This window comes from Vigna radiata, chromosome 8 (genome assembly GCF_000741045.1).
Source record: "Vigna radiata var. radiata cultivar VC1973A chromosome 8, Vradiata_ver6, whole genome shotgun sequence".
Lineage (NCBI taxonomy): Eukaryota > Viridiplantae > Streptophyta > Magnoliopsida > Fabales > Fabaceae > Vigna > Vigna radiata.
The window spans coordinates 13,326,973-13,348,555 of NC_028358.1; the positions used below are offsets into that span (position 1 = coordinate 13,326,973).

Consider the following 21,583-nt stretch of genomic DNA (forward strand, 5'->3'; position numbering starts at 1 on the left):
GTAAATTTCTTCCTCTTTTCACGTATAACGTCAAAGAAAAAAAAAACATTAAATATAATAACTAGTATTAAAAATATTTTTTTACAAACTTTGTATTTTACATCATTAATCATACGAACCGTTTCTACTTCATTTATGCCAAAACACGACAAGCTGTAAATCTTATTGGCTTTACATATTTTTCTCCACTTTAATTTTTTAGTAGATTCTAAATAAATAATGAAATAATACAAATGGTTTACTTTTACATTTTTGTTCTTATTTATCTTTCCCTTTGACTCTTTAAATTTATTTTTCCTTTTCTCTTTTACGGATTTTGCACAAACTTCTAAAAAATTAGCGTTCAATAATATCTAACTAATACTAAACATAATATAATTTAAAAGTATATATACTCTTAAAAAAACCTAAATGAGAAGATAAATGAATAACTTTTTTTGTCACTTCTTTATTCATCGTCCTCCTTTTACGGGTTTCCATTTTTTTTAGCATCTCTTTTTTTTCCCCTCTTTTCACGCGTTTTACAATTAACGTTAAAGTAAAGTATACATTAAATGCATAATTAATATTGAAAAAGAGATTAACAACTTAATATTTAAACTGTTTAGTTCTAAAAACTATTTCTTCTCTATTGTAAATCTTCATGGATTTTACATTATTTTTTTAATAATGAAGGATACCTTGTTCAGTCCCTTCTATGGTTCCTTTTTTACTTTTCAAACTTATTGATCTTTTTTTTTTCTTTCACGTGTTTTACACGTAATATTAAAAAATATAATTCAACGTTTAATTATTAATACTTAAAAAGATTAAGTTTAAGTGTATTGACATTTCTAAAAAAGCATCGATAACAAGTAAACTGAATACCTCATCTTTTTTTCTTTTATGGATTTTAATTTTTTTGTTCTTTTTTACGCATGTAACCGTAACATGGAAGGAAAGCAAGAAAATGATATTAAATGTGTAATAAACATGAAAATGGAATGTGATATAACTTTACAATAAAACATAAATTTAAATTTTTATAGAAAAATAAACCTAAATATCCTTAGGGCGGTTGAGGGGGGCATTTTGGGTATAGGACATTTATATGTGGTGATTATCCTCATAGATTACAAGAAGCTTGGCACATTTTAATATTTAAACCTAACTTTATGCAAATTAAAATATTATAATGCAGAGTGGAGTCCCGACAAGAAAATAGCAGTTTCCCATCTCAGCCTCATTCTCCTCCATTAATGCCAAAGCACAGAGACAGAGAGAAGAGAGAAGAGAGAGAAAGAGAGAGAGAGAGAGTAACTGAGTTGAGTTGTATTCAAGTATTCACAATTTCTACCTCTAAAGATTAAAAAGAGAAAAAGCCTATACCCTCTCTGTTCCTTCTACTTCTGGCGCCATTTGCAGACTCTTCCTTGTTCAAACTCCATCCTTTTTCTCCTTCCATTTCTGGAAATACGAACACCCTCATGGAAGCAGCACTCAGCAACACCACCATTTCTGCTGGGTCAGCTCCACCACCATCTGGGGTGTCTCAGCCAATGAACATGAATGTTAACATGAACATGAACGTCGGAAACGGCGAAGGAACAACAACACCAGCATCTGCTCCAGCACCAGCGTCAACACCAACGACGATGGTTCCTGCAGTGCCAGCTGCAACCACGACGACAACATTGGTAACAACAACGCCAGGGAGCACTGGGAGTCAAGGGAGTTTTGACTTGTTTGGGAAGAAGAAGAGAGGGAGGCCGAGAAAGTATGATGCAGATGGGAACCTGAGGGTGAGTGCAACCCCGACACCACCTCCACCGGGTTTCACTTTGTCCACACCTTCTGAGTTCTCTAACAAAAGGAGCCGTGGCAAACACACAGCTTTTGGCAACTACCAACTCTTTTCTTCTTTTGGTGAGTAGTGGTACGGTACAACGTTGTTTTGTTTCTCTCAGGTGTTGTGATGTTGCTGCTGCTGAGTGCTGACCTCACTCATTGTACTATGTCGTCCCCGAGTTGACTTACCCGCCAACCAAAAAACCCTGTTCCTAGCTCAGCCTTTTTTCTTTTCCCTCCCTTCATTTTCTTACCGGCATACCGAAATCATGAATCTCAATTAATCTTACCCTTTTGTCCATGGTTGTTGTTGCTCCACTGTCTTGGGTTTTGTCCCGGATTCCTTTCTTTATTTTTGTTTTTTTTTTGTTCTGGGTTCATGGGGTTGGGATCGAGATTTGAGCCTAATTTGTTAAAGGGTCCCTTGATTGATGCAAACGATGAGTTTTCTTTTTATGTGTTTCTTTCTGGTAACGTCTAAGGGACCGTGAATCGGTTACAAAAATGTGAACTTTCCTTTTTGTGGTTAGTAATCTAAGGATGGTGTGTACATTCATTTGCTTTCCATGGCTAGAAAAAATTGTTCTTTTACCGCTTAACGACTGGATCCACTGGTTCCAGCCTCTTTCAGTATAATTAGTTGTCTTGATAGTATAATACGAAAAAGAGTTTTGTCGCCTTAATAGTTTTATCTGCCTTCAGCAAGGTTGTTTTCTGGTACCCAAAAAAACTGTTCTTTTCTGGGTTCATTCACCTGGCTTCTAGTTTTGGAGATGGAAATTATTATACCAGATACGGCTAATGTGTGGATTGGTTTTCTGTCCGTGATTCTTGAAGGTGAGGTGTTTGCAAACACGGCTGCTGGTGATTTCATACCGCATGTGGTGACTGTTTACACTGGAGAGGTAATGCAGAAGCCTGTGTGCGTTGTTGTCTTTTTCCAGATTTATGTAATGATGTATCATTTGGCTCTAGTTTTCTTGAGCAATTTTGACAGATCTTTTTGGTTTGGCGATTTGGATAAGGATCTTGTTACTTTTCTACTTTGCAGGATGTTGCTGGAAAGATCTTGTCATTTGCTCAGAAGGGTCCAAGAGGAATCTGTATTCTCTCTGCCAATGGAGCTATCTCAAATGTCACCATACGCCAACCCGGCTCTTCTGGTGGCATATTGACTTACGAGGCATGGTCTCTTAGATCTAAATGATTTTTTTACTACAAATTATTGTCTATTTTTCTTTCCCTGCAAAGGTTTTGATTGTTTTTCCAATTCCATGATATCAAGCTTTCTTTGATTGAATTTGATTCATGTCTGAAATAATTTCATGGGGTAGCTTATTTATGTCTTCTGCCAATATAGAATATATATGCCATATAGGTCAGCATTGGGTGCATTTATGTCAGGTGATCTCTGTTTGTCTCTTCTTGTTTGTGGGGTTGGACAAGTTATCTGCCTTGTGTATTGGATATATGCTCAAAATTGGTGTGTTGGGTGTATGCTAAAGAATTGGTTTATCCTTTCATTTCATCAGTTCCCGTGTCAGATCTAACACTGGAAATGGGAAATAAGTTAATTATTAAGATGCTAAAATAAAGCATATAAGAGACACAATCCACTAGCTAGAGAAGATAGACACACGCTTCTAGTGGTGTCCTCTTTCATAAAGTGATGTAATCATTTTAAATCTAGTGAAACATTTCAACTAATATCAAAGTCACAGTTTTGTTGGCTATCTTAATCTGCGAACTGAGTTTCAGTTATTGGGGTCATATAAGGCTAGATTGGCTAAACTTATACAAACACTCACTTATATGGTAAAAAATAGGTGGTCAAATGAATAAAAATATCGTTAGAGTTAAAATCAGTATACTTATATCAGGTTTTTTTATGAAGAAGGGAAACGAGAGGGTTCTAAAAATAAACTGATTTTTACTCGAGAAAATTGTGATTTATTTTACCTTGTTTTCTTCTGTGGGTACTTTTTGAAAAGTATATCTGAACTAAGTCATAATTTTCTAACAAAAATACTATGATAAGCTACTGAACTAGTGTTGCTATGGTCTTGAGTATTGCAATATGATGATAAGTGACAACTAAAATGTTGTAGACTACATGTTGAGCCTTCCTTGTCGTGCAACCGAGAAATGCATAAAGACAATACATAGATTTAGTACATGATGATGATGTGAATCATTTATGTGATGCATTATTAGTCTGCAAATGCAAATCTTTAAATCAGATATTTAAACATTAACACTTTAACGTGGTAGTCTGTCTGAGGTCAATGTCGCCTAGGACCTGTCATTTTCTGCTGTTTTACATTTTCTCTTGTTATTAGCATAACCCTTTTGGCATGCATGCAATCATGCTTATTTGTTTTTGGAAATTGTTCAATAATTCAGTCCAGAATTTACTTTCAGGGTCGATTTGAGATTTTATCTTTGTCTGGATCATTCACTGTTGCTGACAACAGTGGCATGAAAAGTCGAACTGGTGGATTAAGTGTCTCGCTTGCTGGCCCTGATGGTCGAGTGATAGGAGGTGGTGTTGCTGGACTTTTAACAGCTGCTGGTCCCATCCAAGTATGCTATTTTCTTTACTTCTTTGTAGAACATTTCATATGCTTTTGAAGAACAGATTTGGTATGTCAAATACTCAAATGTGCTACTCTACAAGAACCGACTCTCGAGTTTTAACCTCAGTTTTTATCCTACACACACCAAAATGATCCTAAACTGGTTTGTTCTGACTGTATGAACTGTAACCGCTGTAATGAGATTGAAATTGTAACTAGCATATCCACTGTAATGAGGCTTCTATTCTAGGTTGCATGATCAAGATCTTTAACCTGTACTGTTTACATTTAAATTGTTGAAACAAAATTATAGAGTCATTAGACTGATATCTAGTTCATTTTGGTCACTGTGAAGAGTTCATTATTTTATGACTTATTCACATGTTTGTATTGTAATGGTTTCAGATTGTAGTAGGAAGCTTCACGCAAAATGCACAGAAGAGCCAAAAGAAGAAGTATCAACGTGAACAACAGGCAGTGGTGTCCCCTACTTCAGCTGTTCCAGAAACTGTGACATTTGCTAGACCTATCTCACAAGCAAATGCTGAAGGTGAAAACTTTTTGATGCCCATGTCTCAGATACCAGATCAAACCCAGAGAGAATCTGTCAGTGTTTCAAGTGACAAACAAAACCTAGATGCTACACTTGATGCTGCTAATTGGAATGGTTCTGAGGAATATTCAGACCAGAGGACATCCCCAGACATCAACATATCTTTGCCGGATGAATAGAAGGTTATGGTGCTGTTTTTGTCTTATGATATGATGCTCCACTTTCAGGTCAATAATCTTTCATCACATTGTAACCTTCTTGTTTTGTTTTCAGGTGATGCAGAGGCTGACATGGTAACCGAATGAAACTAACATGGAACTTTGTCGTGACAACTACTAGGTTATATGACATTATGTACAGTTGTCAGAAAATATAAAGGATTATTGAGGCCTCATTATTTTTTCATTACAGTTTCTGTTGAACTCTTACAAGTTTTTCTTCTTTTCTTCTTGAGAGGATCTCAAAGACTTCTTAGGCTATTTATTATGTTGGGATTGTTTCGATAAAGATTATTTGTAATTTTTAACTTTTTCTCATTTGGGAAACTTCTAAGAGTTTTTCACATTATCATGGATCTAAAAACTATATAAAAAAAAAAAAAAGTCTGATACCTTCCTTGATACTAATATAAACCATAGGGATTCAATTTACACTTTTAGGCACTTCGCTGTGTAGGTGGATATACTTTTAATTTAAAGATTGGCCTAAAATTCATGTGCTTGCTGCATGTTTTTAGAACCTCAACTTCATTTTACTATTGTTATGATCTATAAGAAAAATGGTCATACCACTTTCGTTATAACCAAAAGGACAAAAATTTATTTTTATATAATTATATATTTATTAATTTAACTAATATAAATTATAATTAGAGTTCTTTTGATGTAGGTCTTACTACTAATATTTTTTTATTAATTTAACTAAAATAAATTATAACTAAGAAAAAATTGTTAGATCATTAAAACTTAATATAGAGTAGAGTTCTTTGATGTAAGTCTTACTACTTTTTTTAATGTTTGATTGATTGTAATATTATGTATTAGATTAAAATTTATTAATTGTTTGCATATATTTATAATGTTAAATTAATTTAAAAGTATTTAAGGTTTTTTATTTCAAAAATTGAATAAGAGAGAACATATTTCATTTTAGGTGTTTTATTGGTGGAATGACGTGTTTATTGATCATAGATAAAGGAATTACACAAATATGATTAACATCAAAATAAATTTTGAGAACTCCATCCTTGGTCATATAAATGTATTTGTTAAGTGAGTGAGGAGAAAGTAGAGATTGTATTTTCTATTGGGTAATATGAATATAATGTTCCTTGTTGGAAAATATAAATTCAATGTTGTTTGTTATATAAATTTCTTTGGAGGTTAATCATAGTTTGTTTGGAAAATAATGACAATTTAAAAAAAAATAAAAAACATGATGTCACATTATTGATGAAAAGCTAGTATTGTGTAAGAGTGTTTTTAACCATTTTCACTAAATGATTGATAAAATAGAAAATTTGGAAAGAGTTAAAGATAAAAAGAAAAAAAAAAACTCCAATTTACCTTGATTGATGTCATAATCAAGAGAAATTGAGGAGTAGAAGAAGATTCGACATTTTAAATTGGAAATTCAAATATAATGACCAAAAGTTGTAATAAGAACTTGGAGATACTTTTCATTTCAAGAAAGTGATTTGAATTTCAAAATGAACAAATTTTGTATACAAGAGTCTACAAAAGAAATATATCCTAGGGATCTTATATTTAAAAGTTCAATCACCATTAAGACCTATCCAACCGGCATCTTAAAAACTATAGTCTAGAAAGTCTTTAATTATAAGAAAACATAAACACATATGAAGCCCAATAAAGGCTTGACACAAACAAATGAAATAATAATTACAAGAAAGGTCGAAAACCAAAAATTACACATAAATACAATTATATTTTAACTCCAAGCTTACTTCACGATTCTTATGAATGTCTTATCCATAATATCATCAACTTCATAGAGAACACTATTCGTGTTTAATTAACAAACTAGATGAGAGTGTATAAATCTTGTATACATCAATAGACAATATTTTTCTTTAGTGAGCAACCTTGTGATCTATTGATCTTCTTATGTTATCCAAAGAGACTATTAGGCAAATAATACTCAATTATTACATTAGAGTAATTGTTGTTCAAAGAATACTTGGTTATGTCAAAAGTAACTTATCAAACGATTAATTGATTAAGTGAGGAGTGACTTGTTGAAATAATACTTGATTAAGTCAAAACTAACTTGTTAAAGCAATACTTATGCAAACTAAAAGTAGCATGTTGAAAGAATACTTAGATATGATCAACCAGGAATAATTGCTAGCCTAAATAATATCGAAATGAAGTCAGCTAAAAGTTACTACAAGCCGAAACAATACTATACAAGGTCTGTCAGAAGTAACTACAATCTGAAAAAATATTCTTTAAGCTTAAACAATACCTAGGGAATTATCCCTCAGTGGCTATGGATCCAAAAAAACTATTTTTTGTGTACTTCACAACATTATTCTTCTTAAGGAAATTCAATCTATTGACTGAGAATTAGATTTAGTGTGCATTTTCAAACTAACCGATATAAAATTATATTGTGAATTTCTTCTTCTCCTTGTGTGTTTACATTGCATTTTATTATTTCTTGCATTAACTTGGGAAGGAAATTTATTGTGAGAATACATGTCAAAAATACTTTAAACAAATAAATCAATTAAGTTCAAGAGTTGTATTTATTGCACTTTATCATACACAAAAGCTCGTAATCGATCACTTATCATAAGAAAAAAAACTATTCTTTAAGTACTCATAATTAGAAGATATTAAAGAAAAGATTTGAAAAGTAATCAAAACACAATTGAAACCTTTCTTATTGTGTTTTTCCTTTTTTCACGGAGATGCATAAAATTAATCAAATCATTTTAAAGTTTTAAATACATGCATTCAACTAACCTCAATATGTCATTTTCAAGCACGTGTTATCATTGTAACTTCCTTAAAATGATTCCATCAAGGGTAAATGTCCAAGCACTTGAAAAGGAACTTGAATGATTTGCTTTCATTTTATTCAATTTGTAATGATTATCCAAACTCTAGTTCCTAACAATTCCTTCCTTGTACTATTAACACATGAATATTGAATACAAATATATTTGTGAGCATATTTGAGTGTCTTGGGAGTATGAAAATCTTGTTCACTAGTTTTTATCTCAAAAAGATTTTTCAAGTGACAAATCTCCATTGCAATTATTTTTGGAATTCATTCTAAAGGTGGTTTGTTCTTTTCTTTATTCTTACCATAACCCATTTTATAATTTCTATTAGAGTTATGCTTATTGTATTTTGGTCAATGCCTTAAGCTTCCCTGAGCCATCATTAAAGTTTGCCTTCTAAAATCCTTCTTGAGTTGGTAAATCCTACAACTTTGTTCTAAGGAACACATCACCTGACTCATAAACACATAATAGAGGGTAACAATGATATCACTAAGAGAAATAATATAGTGAGAATTCTCACAAGGTGGGTAACTTCATAGAATGAAAAATATAAAGGTTTTTTCATTTCTCACAAAGAACATTTCACACTCAAACTTAGAACTCTATTTCTCTTGTATGCTTTTTTAATATGTTTGTAGTTGAGTTCTTTAAATTGTTGGTTAAAGAAAGTATTAACTTAAAGAATAAGATTATTTCTTGGTGTAATCTTCAACTTGATAATGTAATCGCAAATCCTCTTGTATGATTTGGCTTCATTTTGTTTTAGATTTAATGTCTGGTGCTTGGATGGTCGTTGCTCTTCCTTCTTCTAAGCTTCAAGTACAAACAAGGAAATGTTGCCCAAATATATACAAGAATAATATTCAAACAAAACCATATTCATTTTCACTTATACTTTCTGAATGTTAAAGAAATCATCAATTTCCTTATACGAGAAAATTAATTAACTAAAGAAGGAATGAAAAACATTAAAACAAACTGTAAAAACATTTATACACCATTCACATCTATTTAATTATTGTCTAATATTGCTTGCATAAACAATAATGTTAGAGAAATCATCAATTTCCTTATACGAGAAAATTAACTAACTAAAGAAGGAAGGAAAAACATTTATACACCATTCACATCTATCTCATTATTGTCTAATATTGGTTGCATAAACAATACAAACAAAAAGTTGAGAGATTTTTAAAACACAATTTAACCCTCTCTTCTCATATTGTTTCATATTTCTCACATTATTTGTTTTTAAGAGAAACCTAAAAGAGTGAATCAAATATTATATCCATTATAAGATATAATCTCTCTTTTTTGTGAGCAATCTAGTGATCTAGATCATTTTTTTTGTAAACCATTTAGTTGTGGTTATTGTCCAAAAAAATAATCAATTTTAACTTGAAATAAATGTTGTTCAAAGAATATTCATGTTTTAAAAAAAGGTTATGTTCCAAATAAGACTTAGTAAATGTAGAATAAACATTATTTTGAAATTTAACATGAAATGATCAAAAGATATATGCACAATATGCTCTGCATATGTCATTATTTGAGCTAAGGTAAAATCATCTTCATGTTACACTTTGTTTAAAAAACATTTAATAAAAATAAATTGGAATATGAACTTTAACCTAATATTTTTTGTTTTTGGCATAAAACAATAAAGTTTAAACCATGCTATTTTCCAAAGAGATTTAACATATCAAGTTTTCAAATAAATCCATTCGAATATATAACAAGCAATATATAGCACAAGTTTGATGAGTTTCAAGCTTAATTGAAGTTTCATTATGATTGATTATACCAGGGGTATATAATCTTCACTCACGAATAGTACCAATTAAAATAATATCAAACTTTATAAAAGGATAAAGCAAAACAAATAAAAAGAAAACATTTTTGTTCTTCGTCGCTGTCTTCGTAGCTTGAAGTTGTGCTAACCCCTTAAATAGATACTACTGTTAAGCTCCCCCTTAACTTAACTTCTATTTAAACTTAAAATTTTTCTCCTTTAAGTACCACAAAAAGATTATATTGGTCTAACTCTTTCTCATCTAGAAGATGACACCATAGGAGAATTGATGGAAAATTCCCTAGCCATGGTCAAACATTTTCAATAAAGTGGAAGACATCCATGAAGATGGTATCAACCCTACCTTGTGGGCCACTTTGGAGCCATCATGGAGCATGGATTGAAGAGTAGTGTAGGATATCTAGGTCATTGTGTCCGGCCATGTAGTGTAGGTTTGTTTAAGGCTTATATTAAGGCCTTAAGTAGGATATGATTTTCCTTAAGTTAGACATCAAACCAAGTAAAAAGTGTGTGCCATGTGTCATGCTTCCATTGGAGAGGATTTAATTTTAAGAAGTGGCCACATTGCACCCTAGGAGTGAAGAGGATTTCTTTTTGGTAGTGGCCACATGTCCCTCCAGTATTGGAGAGGATTTCTTTTTAGTAGTGGCCACATGATACTCTAGGAATGGAGAGTATTGTGTTTTTGTGAGTGGCCATATGTCCTCCCATCATTGCAAAGGATTTGTGGACACTTGTCCACTCCTTAGAAGGCCTCATTTTTTGCCAATGAGAGCAAAGGTGAGAGATCATGCTTTTAGGGTTAGAAAGAGACACCCTTGGCCTATAAATAGAGATGTCTCCACCCTTGTATTTCATCATGGATTAATGTAATGTTTTGTTTCCAAATTTAGGACATACACTTCCTAGATCAAGATTAAAGCAACCCTAGAGACCCCTCTAGTCACCTTCCTCCTTGAATTGGCCTCACCTCTCTTAGAGGCTGTGAGATTCTACACCATCCACACCTTAGCTCATCATCCTTGGACCATTTACCACCATATTTATGCACCATCCATTTAAGGAAACATCCCTCCATGCACATCTCCTAGCTTTGGCCCAACCTAGCCAAGGAGGTTACTATCAAGAATCTAAGAAGTTGGCAAAAGAGTCTTAATCCTTGTACCCATAATTCTTAATCATGCTCGAGAAGAGAAGAATGGAGTATTGCATTGAAGACATCTAAAGTTACCTTGAGACATAAATACTTTACTTTTAAGGTATCTTAACAATTGTGAGGCTCAAGGAAGAAGATAAGCACACATATGGAAAACATTGGACAGTGCATATCAAAGAGGAGCTATAACAAAGATCAATCACTAAGGAGAAGTTGGAGAGAAGTTTGCTATCAAAATCAAAGTAAGACGATTGCTTAAGTGAGAGCAATCGGGATTGTGGGTATGGATTATTTGTACCTACTTTCATCACATCTTTTTGATTAGTAGTTTTTTAATAAGTTTAAATGTGTTTTTTTTCTTTTAAATTAAGGATAAGTTTATTTATGATTTCGTATTTGGGAAATATTCTTTGTAGTCTTTGCAATTTGACAAATAGTTACTTTAATTCGATATGTTATTAAACATTTCACTTCTGTGATTAATAGTTATAAGTTGTTTATATGATATTATATTTCAATATTTTATTGTTAAATGCTAATGACATTTTTTTCTCTTTCACATTAATATAATTTTGACAATGTCTATAAAGTGTATGAACGAATAGATTAAAACAAATTTTTTTTCAATTAAAAGGTATAAAAACATAACAGTTTAAAATTTGGAGTATTATTATTGAAAGATTGAATTTTATGATAACTTATTATGACAATTTTAATTTGTTGATAGGGGGGCTATATCTAGCTATACTCACCATATATATCTATGTTTTTTATGATAAACAAAAGAATGTTTTATGGTTTCTTGCACAAAAAATGACATAACAATTGTTTTATCCTTATTATGTTTATGCTTGAGATGTTTGGTATATGCATTCATTGTTTGTAAATGAATCATAAGCTTAAACCGATTGCACATTATATTTATGGTAGAAATAATCCATTATACATTGTATATAATCTGTTAGATTTCTCCATATATCAATATATGCTTAATAGGGGCAAACAGTTGTGCAGTAATCGATTACATTAATTGTATAATCGATTAAAACATGTTGGTATGTCGACATGTGTTTGATAAGTTAATTAATATGTTTGGAATAGAAATTGATTTCAAAATTTGCTTAAGTGTTGAACATAACTGATTACATAAGTTTCCTAATCGGTTAAATTATTTAGCTTGTGAAAGTCAATTTCATTTAAAGTCTTAATTGTCTATAACTGTCATATGAATTCATTGTTGGCTTGTATGAATTTCATAATCGATTGCATGAGCTGTATAATATGTTAAATCTTAAACAAATGTAAAACTGTTATAGCAAAAAGAAAAGCTTAACATATTACATTATTTACGTAATCGATTGAAGTGCGTCACGATTCAAAAATCCTATAAATAACTGTCTTGTGCGCGGTTTCAAATCAATCTTATGAATTATCACTTTCATAACTAAATTATTGATCGAGTATTGATAACAGGACCGTCTAAGAACAGTCTTGGAGAATCAAAGATCAAATTTGGGATTATCATCAAGATTCTTTCAAGAAATTTGAGCTGAAGAATTCTTATCAATTCTGCACTACTGGTGTACTTCTGTGAAGATCAATTGCAACATTTTCAATATGAGGATTGTGTTTCTGTGCAGCTTTTCCAGGGAAGGGAACCGTGGTGTTCTTCATTGAGAGTTGGGATTATTCTCAAGGTGTTTAGAGAGCTCTCGTATTGTTCTATGTTTTTTTAAGATTGTGAGGGTGTTCACATCTTGTTACTATAAGTTATTTTGAGTGGGGTGAGAAGTACATTAAGAGGGGACATCTCTGTATTCTCTTAACTCAATCATTATAGTGGAATCCCTTCAACTGAGGTTGTTGAAGGAAGACTGAATGTAGGCTTGGCCGAACCAGTATATGTCGTTGTGTTGATCTTTCTCTCCTTTCTCTTTTATTGTTGATTCATTATACTTGTTTTATTGATTTCAAGAAAAGTCAAAGATTTTGCAAAGCTTTTGAAAAGAACAACTTTTTAAGGCAAAATCCAATTCACCCCCCCCCCCCCCGTCTTCGCTTGAGATATAAGGCACCACTTTTGTAACATAATCCATTTGTCATACTAAGTAAAGCAGTGATAAAATTGTAAATATAATGATAATTTTTATGTCGATTATCACTAGAACTGGCATAGAAAGTGAGAATGGTGAAAATTTTGTAATAAAATATAAGATTTTTTATGTTGGTTAACCTGCATAGAATGCAAAAACACTAACAATTTTGTAAAAAGTACAAGACTTTCTATGTCGGTTATAATTAGAAGGTTTAATATCTCGGTAGGTCCCTATTTTGGTCTGGAATCTCAAATAGGTCCCTTTTCTTTTCGGTATCTCAATTGAGTCCTTGTTTTTGTAAAATTGATGCAATTAAATGTCTACCGTCAAATTGGACAAACGGCCGTTTAACTTTGGCTTACGTGGCATGGTCAGTGTATACATTAATCATATGTGGCATTAAAAACAAATTTTGTCTTAAAAATTATGAATGCACAAAAGTGAAATTAGGTTTTCGGAAAGGGCAAAGTGGGAAAAATTAAAAAATTTAAGTGAAGCCCCTTTAATTGAGAAATATAAATCAGGTTGGGGAAAAAAATTAGGAATTCGTATTATTAGGGTTCGTGTGAGGGAAAAAATCAGATATCTTATTCTTGAGATTGGAAGCGACCAGAAAAATAGTGGAATCAATAATGGGGAGAGCATGGAGGATATGCTAAGCTTCGTAAGTCTTTTTTTGGTCACATGTTTCTTCTTTGCCACCTAAATTATGGATTAGAAGATTAGATAGTCCAAAACGTTAATGTAGAAGTGAATTCGTGATCTGATAACAAATTTTGCAGGCTTGGAGAAGCTGGAAGGAGGGGAAGGCTATAAATATTGTAGATCCATCAGTCAACAGTAATTCACAGCATGAAATGCTGAGATGCATCCATAATGGTTTACTCTATGTTCAAGAAAATTTAGTTGACAGACCAACCATGGCTACCATTGTACTAATGCTTAATAGCCATTCTCTGAGTCTTCCTATTCGTGCAGAACCTGCATTTTATATGAACAGTAGAACTAAAATCTTTCCAAAGATGCATTCATGGGAGTATAATTCAAGGGAAAGAGGATCAAGTGAACTAATACTTAAATCAGCTCAAGAATCAGAAAATGAAGCTTCAATTACTGAGTTATACCCTCGCTAGATGTTGTTCATCAGAATGGGAAGGCTGGAGGCAATGTTGTAAAACCCTAATAAAACGAACTTTCAATTTTTTTCCCCAATCTGATTTGCATTTCTCAATTAAAGGGGTTGCACTTAAGTTTTTTTCCCCACTTTGCCCTTAGATAAAGCTGATTAAACCTATGTGCATTCAAAAATTTTAATACAAAATTTGATTTTAATGCCACCTATGATTACTATATACACGAATCATGCCACGTAAGCCAAAGTTAAACGGTCGTTTGTCCAATTCGACAGCAGACCTTTAATTGCACCAATTTTACAAAAACAAGGATGCAATTGAGACGCCGAAAAGAAAGGGGACCTATTTGAAATTTCAGACCAAAATATGGACCTATCGAGACATTAAACCTAATTAAAATCAACATAGAAAATGAGAGTGGTAACAATTATGTAATAAAGTACAAGACTTTTTATGTTAGTTACCACAAGAACCATTATAATGTCTTTAATTTCCTTCTTCCCTTCTAACCACACTAGTTCCAACTCTTCTCCTCTTTGCACCCTCTTTGCCTCCTCGTCTCCTCCTTGCCTCCTTGCTGCACACACGCTCTTTGTGTAATGTCCTCCTCTGCACCCCCTGTTCACTTTCTTTGGTGAATGGACTTAGTTCAAAAAAACCTAAACCTAATTAAAATTTAATGCATTAAAAAGTTCACCTTGTTATGTGTGTGATCAGCCACAACACCACCCAATTACAAATTAATGCAATTAAAATTCACGTTTTATTTTGTAGCCACAGCACTTGTTCGCTTTCTTGGTGAATCCAGGTTTCAATTAAAACAAAATTCAATCCCAATTAAAAATTAAGGGTGCTTTTTGTTGCCTGTTCACCTTCTTCCTTTAATGAGTTTCAATTAAAATAGAATCCACTAAAAGCACTTATAACTTACAGATTTCTTCTCTTTTCATGGAACTTGCATTGGTTAGGTGTAGGTGCATATCTTTCCCCAAATCCAATTAAATATAAAATTAAGAAATTCAGCACTGGCATAAGTTTTCCTAATGTGCATCTCTTCTTCTCCTTACGAAATTTAAAAACAACAATCACAAACCCAAGTCATCTTAGGGGTGTACACCCTTAAAATCTCATTTGGTAAGTGGGTGTTTTTCTCTCATTTATGGTTTTTTTTCATTTCTTCTATCTCTCTCTTAATCAATATTTTAGGTTTCTAGAATTCACCATCACAACTACACCGTCATCCACACCAACATGTCGCTAAGGCCCTTCATCTCGTCCAACCCACATGTCATTGTGCTTCTTGACGAGGCCTCCTTCCTCATACTCTTAAAAAAAAACAAGGTCCAGAAGCTCAACGTCCTTGACGAAACCTTGATGCCCTTCACCAAATTTAACAACAAATTTTGTGTCTACGCCTACACTAATGCAGTTTTGGCTATTTTAACTCGTGTGATATGTTTTGCTTTTGAAGAAAAGTAAACATAAAGACACGATAGAAATTTTAAAAACTTCGTGAACTTACAGGCCTTGGTTGCATGGGAATTGTAGCCATATATAGGTTCTATTTCGGTTCCCCAACAACCGAAGCTAAAATATGCACGAAATTTTCAAAATTTTTCAAACTTTTCATTATTATTTTTAATTATTTTATCTTAGGAATGAGATTAGACTTTGGTTATTGAAAAACCGAAGTCATATGCATTTATGTCCTTGGTTACTCAAGAGTGGAGGCTGAAAGGGGTGCTCCAAATTCTACTTGAGCATCTAAATCTGGGTTGATACCAGCAAAAACATCTCTAAACAAAGTTTTAGCACCATTCCAAATGTGTCCGAAAAAGAATAACAAACCAAATGAAGTATGCCCAAAAGTAAACCAACTCCTTGGACTACTACGAAAAAAATTATGTGATTTCAAAGTAGCACATTCTAATTCTAGCATAATCTTTTCACAGTAGTGGGATCACTTTAACTTATTCCATTAAGTTCATTACCATAGAACTCAACAATTTCACCTACTTGTTTGACACTATTTTTTATCAAAAATTTTCAAAAATTCCATTATTTTTTTTTTATTTTATCTGAATAGGATATTTGAGTTTGATTTTTTATTAACCTAAGTCATACCTTTTGCTTCTGTGTTTAAAGAATCAAATCCAAAAGGTTGATTTAAATTTCAAAATTTTCACTCCTTTATTTTAATTATATCATCTTAGCACTAAGATTTGACCTCAGTTTTTAAATAATCAAACCCAAATGTTCTTTCTGCTTTGATTTTTAAAGAATTGAAGCCAAAAGGTTTATTAACATTTCAAAATTGAAACTCCTTTATTTTAATTATATTATCTGAGCTTTGAGATTCAACCTCGACTTTTCAATAACTAAAGTCATATATACCTTTTGCTTCGGTTTTTATTGAGATGAAGTCATAAAGTTTATTAAAATTTCAAAATTTCTAATGAAATTCATAATTTTTTGTTTTATTAGCAGCCTTTAAACTTCGGTTTTATGAATAACCGAAGCCATATATATGTTTATGCTTCAAATTTTCTAATAACCAAGACCTAAAGGTTTTTCTAGGGAAATATTTCTCGAAGAAATAGTTATCTTCTGCCTTCCTCTTGTGTGAACCAACACACAACCCCCATTGCAACTCCCTTCGTTATTGAACACCACTACGACTGTGTCATTGTGTGTCAAAGCTATTGCCATTGTTTGCATTGTATCATGCACTTTCATTCGTCGTTGTCTTGCTCCGTTCGCCTATGACATTCGTCGTCTGCATCGTTATGGTAAGGGATTCTCGTATGTTTTTTTTAGTCTTGATTTGTTCATTGTTGGTAAACTTTTTTTTTTGCTGCCATTTTTGCTCGTGTTTTTAGTTTATGTGCTTGCTTTATCGATGCCTAAGATGAATATGATGTTTAGGAATAAAGAAGGAGGTACTTTTTCTTACTAGGAAACCCGAAACAATTTAATGTGTTCGTTTCTCATTTGTTTTTTATGCTTGTCCATGTCAACTATATTTTTGGATGATACAATGATGACACGAGTGGCCCGTGGAACAATATTTGAGGTAGCCATAATTCTTCATGGTATGGAGTTGACAAACAGTGAGGTTAGGGCTATAATAGAGGAAATTCTCATACTATATGCTTTAATTCCCATGCCAACATATGAGGTATATATAGTGGCTAGGGATGGAAAAACAATTTGCACCTGCAGATACACGTAGGTAAAATCTGTTGCAAGTATTTAGTATCCGCGGGTAAAAGGTACCCACGGGTAGCAGGTAATTTAATACCCGCTTGTTAACGGGTCGAGTTCGGATATCACACTATCCATACCCGTGGATATTCGCTACCCGTTTGAAAAATGAAATTACAATTTTACCCATTAGGTTTTCTTACTTTATATTGTTTTCTAACTAATTAATGTATTCTCTTTGCCGTCAAAGAAATAACAAACCTTAAATTTCACTTTTTTTCTCATACACTTTCCTTTCATTTAAGCAGAGAAGAAAATGAAAGTTCAGTCCTAGGATTTCCTCTAATGAGAAGAAAATGTGTTACAACGGCTCAATGCCACGAACGACCTACGTGGGAAGGATCGGCCAGCGGTGATTGACGTAGGAGGATATCGGGCCTTGCAACTCTAATTGTTGGTTCACGAGGCGACGACGGAGCAGTTAGAGATAAAAGAGGAGGTTGTCATCTCCATATTTGTTGAAGTGAAGATGATTATGGCTTTGTTATATTCTTTTACAGATCTGGTGGAATTTAGTGTTACTGGCGGCGTGCAAAAGAGACTATTCTATGGACTTGATATAACAGTGAGACGCAATAGTGTCCTCCAAAGACCAACCTGGGTTAGAGAATGAAGTTGTCGTGGAGAACTTCTCTGGTTCTAGAAAGAAAAGAAACTTAAGGTTTGTCGTTTCTGAAAAAAAAAAAAAAAAGAGAAAAAAAAGGGTTCTACCTTTTTTCTTGCTTGTTGTAGAAAACCTAAAAAGTGGTTTGAGCTTTTGCCCCTTTTATTTTTGAAAATAAAGGGTTTGGGCACCCAATTTTGGTTTTGAAAATTATGTTTTTTTTTCAATTTAATTTGGAACTTTTTTAAAAAATCATAAAATATTTTTTTAAAAATATTTACGGGTTTAAAATGGGTATCCAACGAGTATTCGCGGATTGGACAAAATCTGTGTTTTTTTTTTATGCGGGTATCCGGTAGATAGTGGGGCGGGTAACATGTATTTTTTTGCATGCGGGTCGGGTTCCAAGTAGACATTATCCATGCCCGACCCGACCCGTTGTCATCCCTAATAGTGACACAGACATTTTAATCTTTCCTCGCCTAGTCTAGAGATTTGGTTGGTTCTATTTTGATCCAGCAATATAAAATCCCAAATCCATCATACGCTACTCCATTAATAAGTTTACATGTTATTTATTTTCATACTTAAATAGTTTTCCATGTAACAATAAACACATTGAGATGAAAGTCCTAAACACAAGAAGATTCATCTATCTATTGACGATTCTTTTCATGCATTGCACCAACTTGATGACATAATAATCAATGAATTGATGTCGGTTCCATGGGATTCTAGTGTATTTAGGGTAGAGCTGTCAAAACGGGTAACGCGGCTCGACCCGACCCGGCCCACCACGAGTTGGTCACTTAGTGAGCCAATCCAACCCGGCTCATTTATTAGCGAACTAGAAAAACTTGAACCCGGCCCGACCCACCACGGGTTAATGGGTAAACGAGTTGGCTCACTAGCCCATTTAATTACATTTTTTTTAAAATAAAAAAATACAAATTTTCTGTAATTTAAATTTGAACAATTTTCACTCCCAAAAAATTATGTTAAAGACAACTCAAAATAATAATAAAAAGTACAATATAATCAAAATGTCATCCAAAAACAAACACAAAAAATATACAAATAAGTTTCTTATATTCATCATTTTTTATTCTTGTTGTAACCCTTGACCCTTGTTCTTGTTGTCTCCAAACTCACTAATAAAGATATTCCTAATATCAGAACAATTTCAGCAATCAATAAAAAAGTATTAGTAAAAAAAAAGAGAATCAATACTCAACAATATCAACAAAAAATTAATAGTTTAATCTGTAACATAATTTCCCAAATTCAAAGATATAAAAAAGAGCTTGTTCAAATAATGTATACTGAAATTGTTTAAATAAAATGAACAAAATCTGATACAAGCATGTCAAAACATGAAAAAATCATTCCATGTCTTCAAATCCCCCAAAACAAAAAACAAATTCGCAAATCCCTATTTTTGTCATTATAGGGTTTTTGAAAAAAAAAAGAAAGAGAACTGAAAAAACAAAAATGTGGAGAAAAGAGAAGAAAAAAAGAAGGGTGTTTTACTTGCTCCTTGAAGAATTTCAGTGAAGTGATGGTGAGAGCACCGTCAAATGAGAGCAAGTACCGTGAGAGTGATTTGTGAGAGCAGATGTTACTTTTTTGGTATACACAGTGAGTGAAGAAAGTATTTTATTTTTTAGGGTTTCATACATAAAATAATAAATTAAAAAAATAAAATTAAGTAGGTGGGTTGGTGGGCCAACCCGGCTCACCACGGGTTCAACCCGCATGAGGCGGGTCTAAATGAACTGGGTTGAAATCTGACCTGCATATAAGTGGGTTGTATTTTTCAAACCCAACCCGGTCCGAACCCGTGACGGGCCGGGTTGACCCGCGGGTTGTGACCCATTTTGACGGCTCTAATTTAGGGAGAGACACTAACATCCCATTGTACTTGTATAAGCAAAATGTCTTACAACTTGTGTGAGGAAAAGAAAAACTAAACATTACCCTTATTCAGTTATGGATGACGTAAGCCTTCAAACCCTTTTTTATATTAAATTCATTTATGTAGTTACTTATATCAAATAAATGTTTTATGTCCAGGTATATGTGTGATGTCAATAACAATATAAGGTTGAATTATGTGTATGGGTTCATAGACCCCCAACTTACTTATGAAGGCAATAAATTTGATGACATCAAAACATACGTCACCAACTGCTTTACATGGAGGAAGCAAATATATTTTGTCCTTTATATTGCTGCACAAGTGTACTTTATGGATTTGTAATTATAATTTGTCATTTTAAGGTATAACAATAAAGTTATTTTAAATTCAGACTTTAATGACAACTACTTGTGGTTTTCCTAAAAGACAACATTGTTGTGTGGTTTTTCTCCTTGCACAAGTCTACCCTAAACCATCTCAAACAATTAATATATTGGTAAGAACCTCAATGTTCTGAACTTTCTTTGTTATAAAAGTGTATCCCAAAACATTCCTTTTTACATAGTTTAATTGCAAGACATAACATGTTGTTAACGCCCCGGCAACTTACAGGGAATATTGACTGCCCCCACAGATCAACACGAGGCTGTCCAATGTGCTTTGTCCTCACTCGCACATTTTATGGGAAAACTTTCCAGAAGGTCACCCATCCCTAAATTACTCTAGGCTAAGCACGCTTAACCATGGAGTTCTTATGGGATAGACTACCGAAAAGCAAATGCATTTGTTGATATGAGTAGCCAAATTAATTCCTTTAAGCTATCCTTCAACCGTATAGTCCCATACCTATACAGTCTCTAGATCCCTCTCATTCCGGTGTATGTTCGATTCGTCCATGTGCCCCTTCCACTGGAAGCTTGCCAGGAGTCGCTCCTTATCCGTGCCTCTTGCATCGGCGATCACTCCCCGCCCTCATCAGTGTTTGGGTGTCACATATTGGAAAACGGTAATAATTGCATTGAATCAAATACTTTGCAACTTTGTCCTTTTATATACTATTTGGAATTATTGTCTTTTGTGTAGAAATTCAAAAGTCCTACACCAATTCTTAATAAGTCCATTAATTAGTTAAGAGTAGCTTGTGCAAAATACATAATACAAATGTACAATAGTATTTAGCACATTTACTTGTTGTAAGATAACATATTCTTAAGGATTTAGCACAAAATGTGCAGATAACATTTAGCACATTTACTTGTATCTAGATTTTGATATATGTTTCTGTGTTGTTCGCGTGTTGGGTATTTTTGCAAGTTTAATATATAGGAAAGAACAAAAAAAATATTTTAAAAAAATGTCAACATTAGGTTATGGTGACGTATGCCAAAACCAAAGCATAAACGGGTATTCGAATTTGATTCAAGTTATAACCATAGCCTAATACCCTTTAAGAAAAAAAAAGTTTAAAAAAAAACTACATTAGGCTTTGGTTATAACCATAACTAAAGCATAAAGGGTATTTGGCTTCAATTATAAGCAAAACTGGAGCCAAATCCACATTATTTTATTGTTTATAATTTATTTATGGTTTAATGCTTCAACTCTTAGG

At 32.9% G+C, this 21,583-nt stretch overlaps 2 protein-coding genes across 2 annotated transcripts; both read left to right on the forward strand.

Moving 5' to 3' along the window:
• Positions 1–1,221: 1,221 nt before the first annotated feature.
• Positions 1,222–5,414, forward strand: LOC106771130 (AT-hook motif nuclear-localized protein 1). Its single transcript, XM_014657040.2, has 6 exons — positions 1,222–1,905; positions 2,665–2,732; positions 2,879–3,010; positions 4,249–4,410; positions 4,809–5,138; positions 5,230–5,414. The coding sequence occupies exons 1-5, from the start codon at positions 1,467–1,469 to the stop codon at positions 5,133–5,135; spliced, it is 1,128 nt and encodes a 375-aa protein (XP_014512526.1). The 5' UTR covers positions 1,222–1,466; the 3' UTR covers positions 5,136–5,138; positions 5,230–5,414.
• An 8,284-nt stretch (positions 5,415–13,698) lies between these two features.
• On the forward strand, positions 13,699–14,188 carry LOC106770258 (cysteine-rich receptor-like protein kinase 29). The gene is made up of 2 exons (XM_014656074.1): positions 13,699–13,719; positions 13,838–14,188. Exons 1-2 carry the CDS (start codon positions 13,699–13,701, stop codon positions 14,186–14,188), a joined length of 372 nt encoding a protein of 123 aa, XP_014511560.1.
• Positions 14,189–21,583: the final 7,395 nt, after the last annotated feature.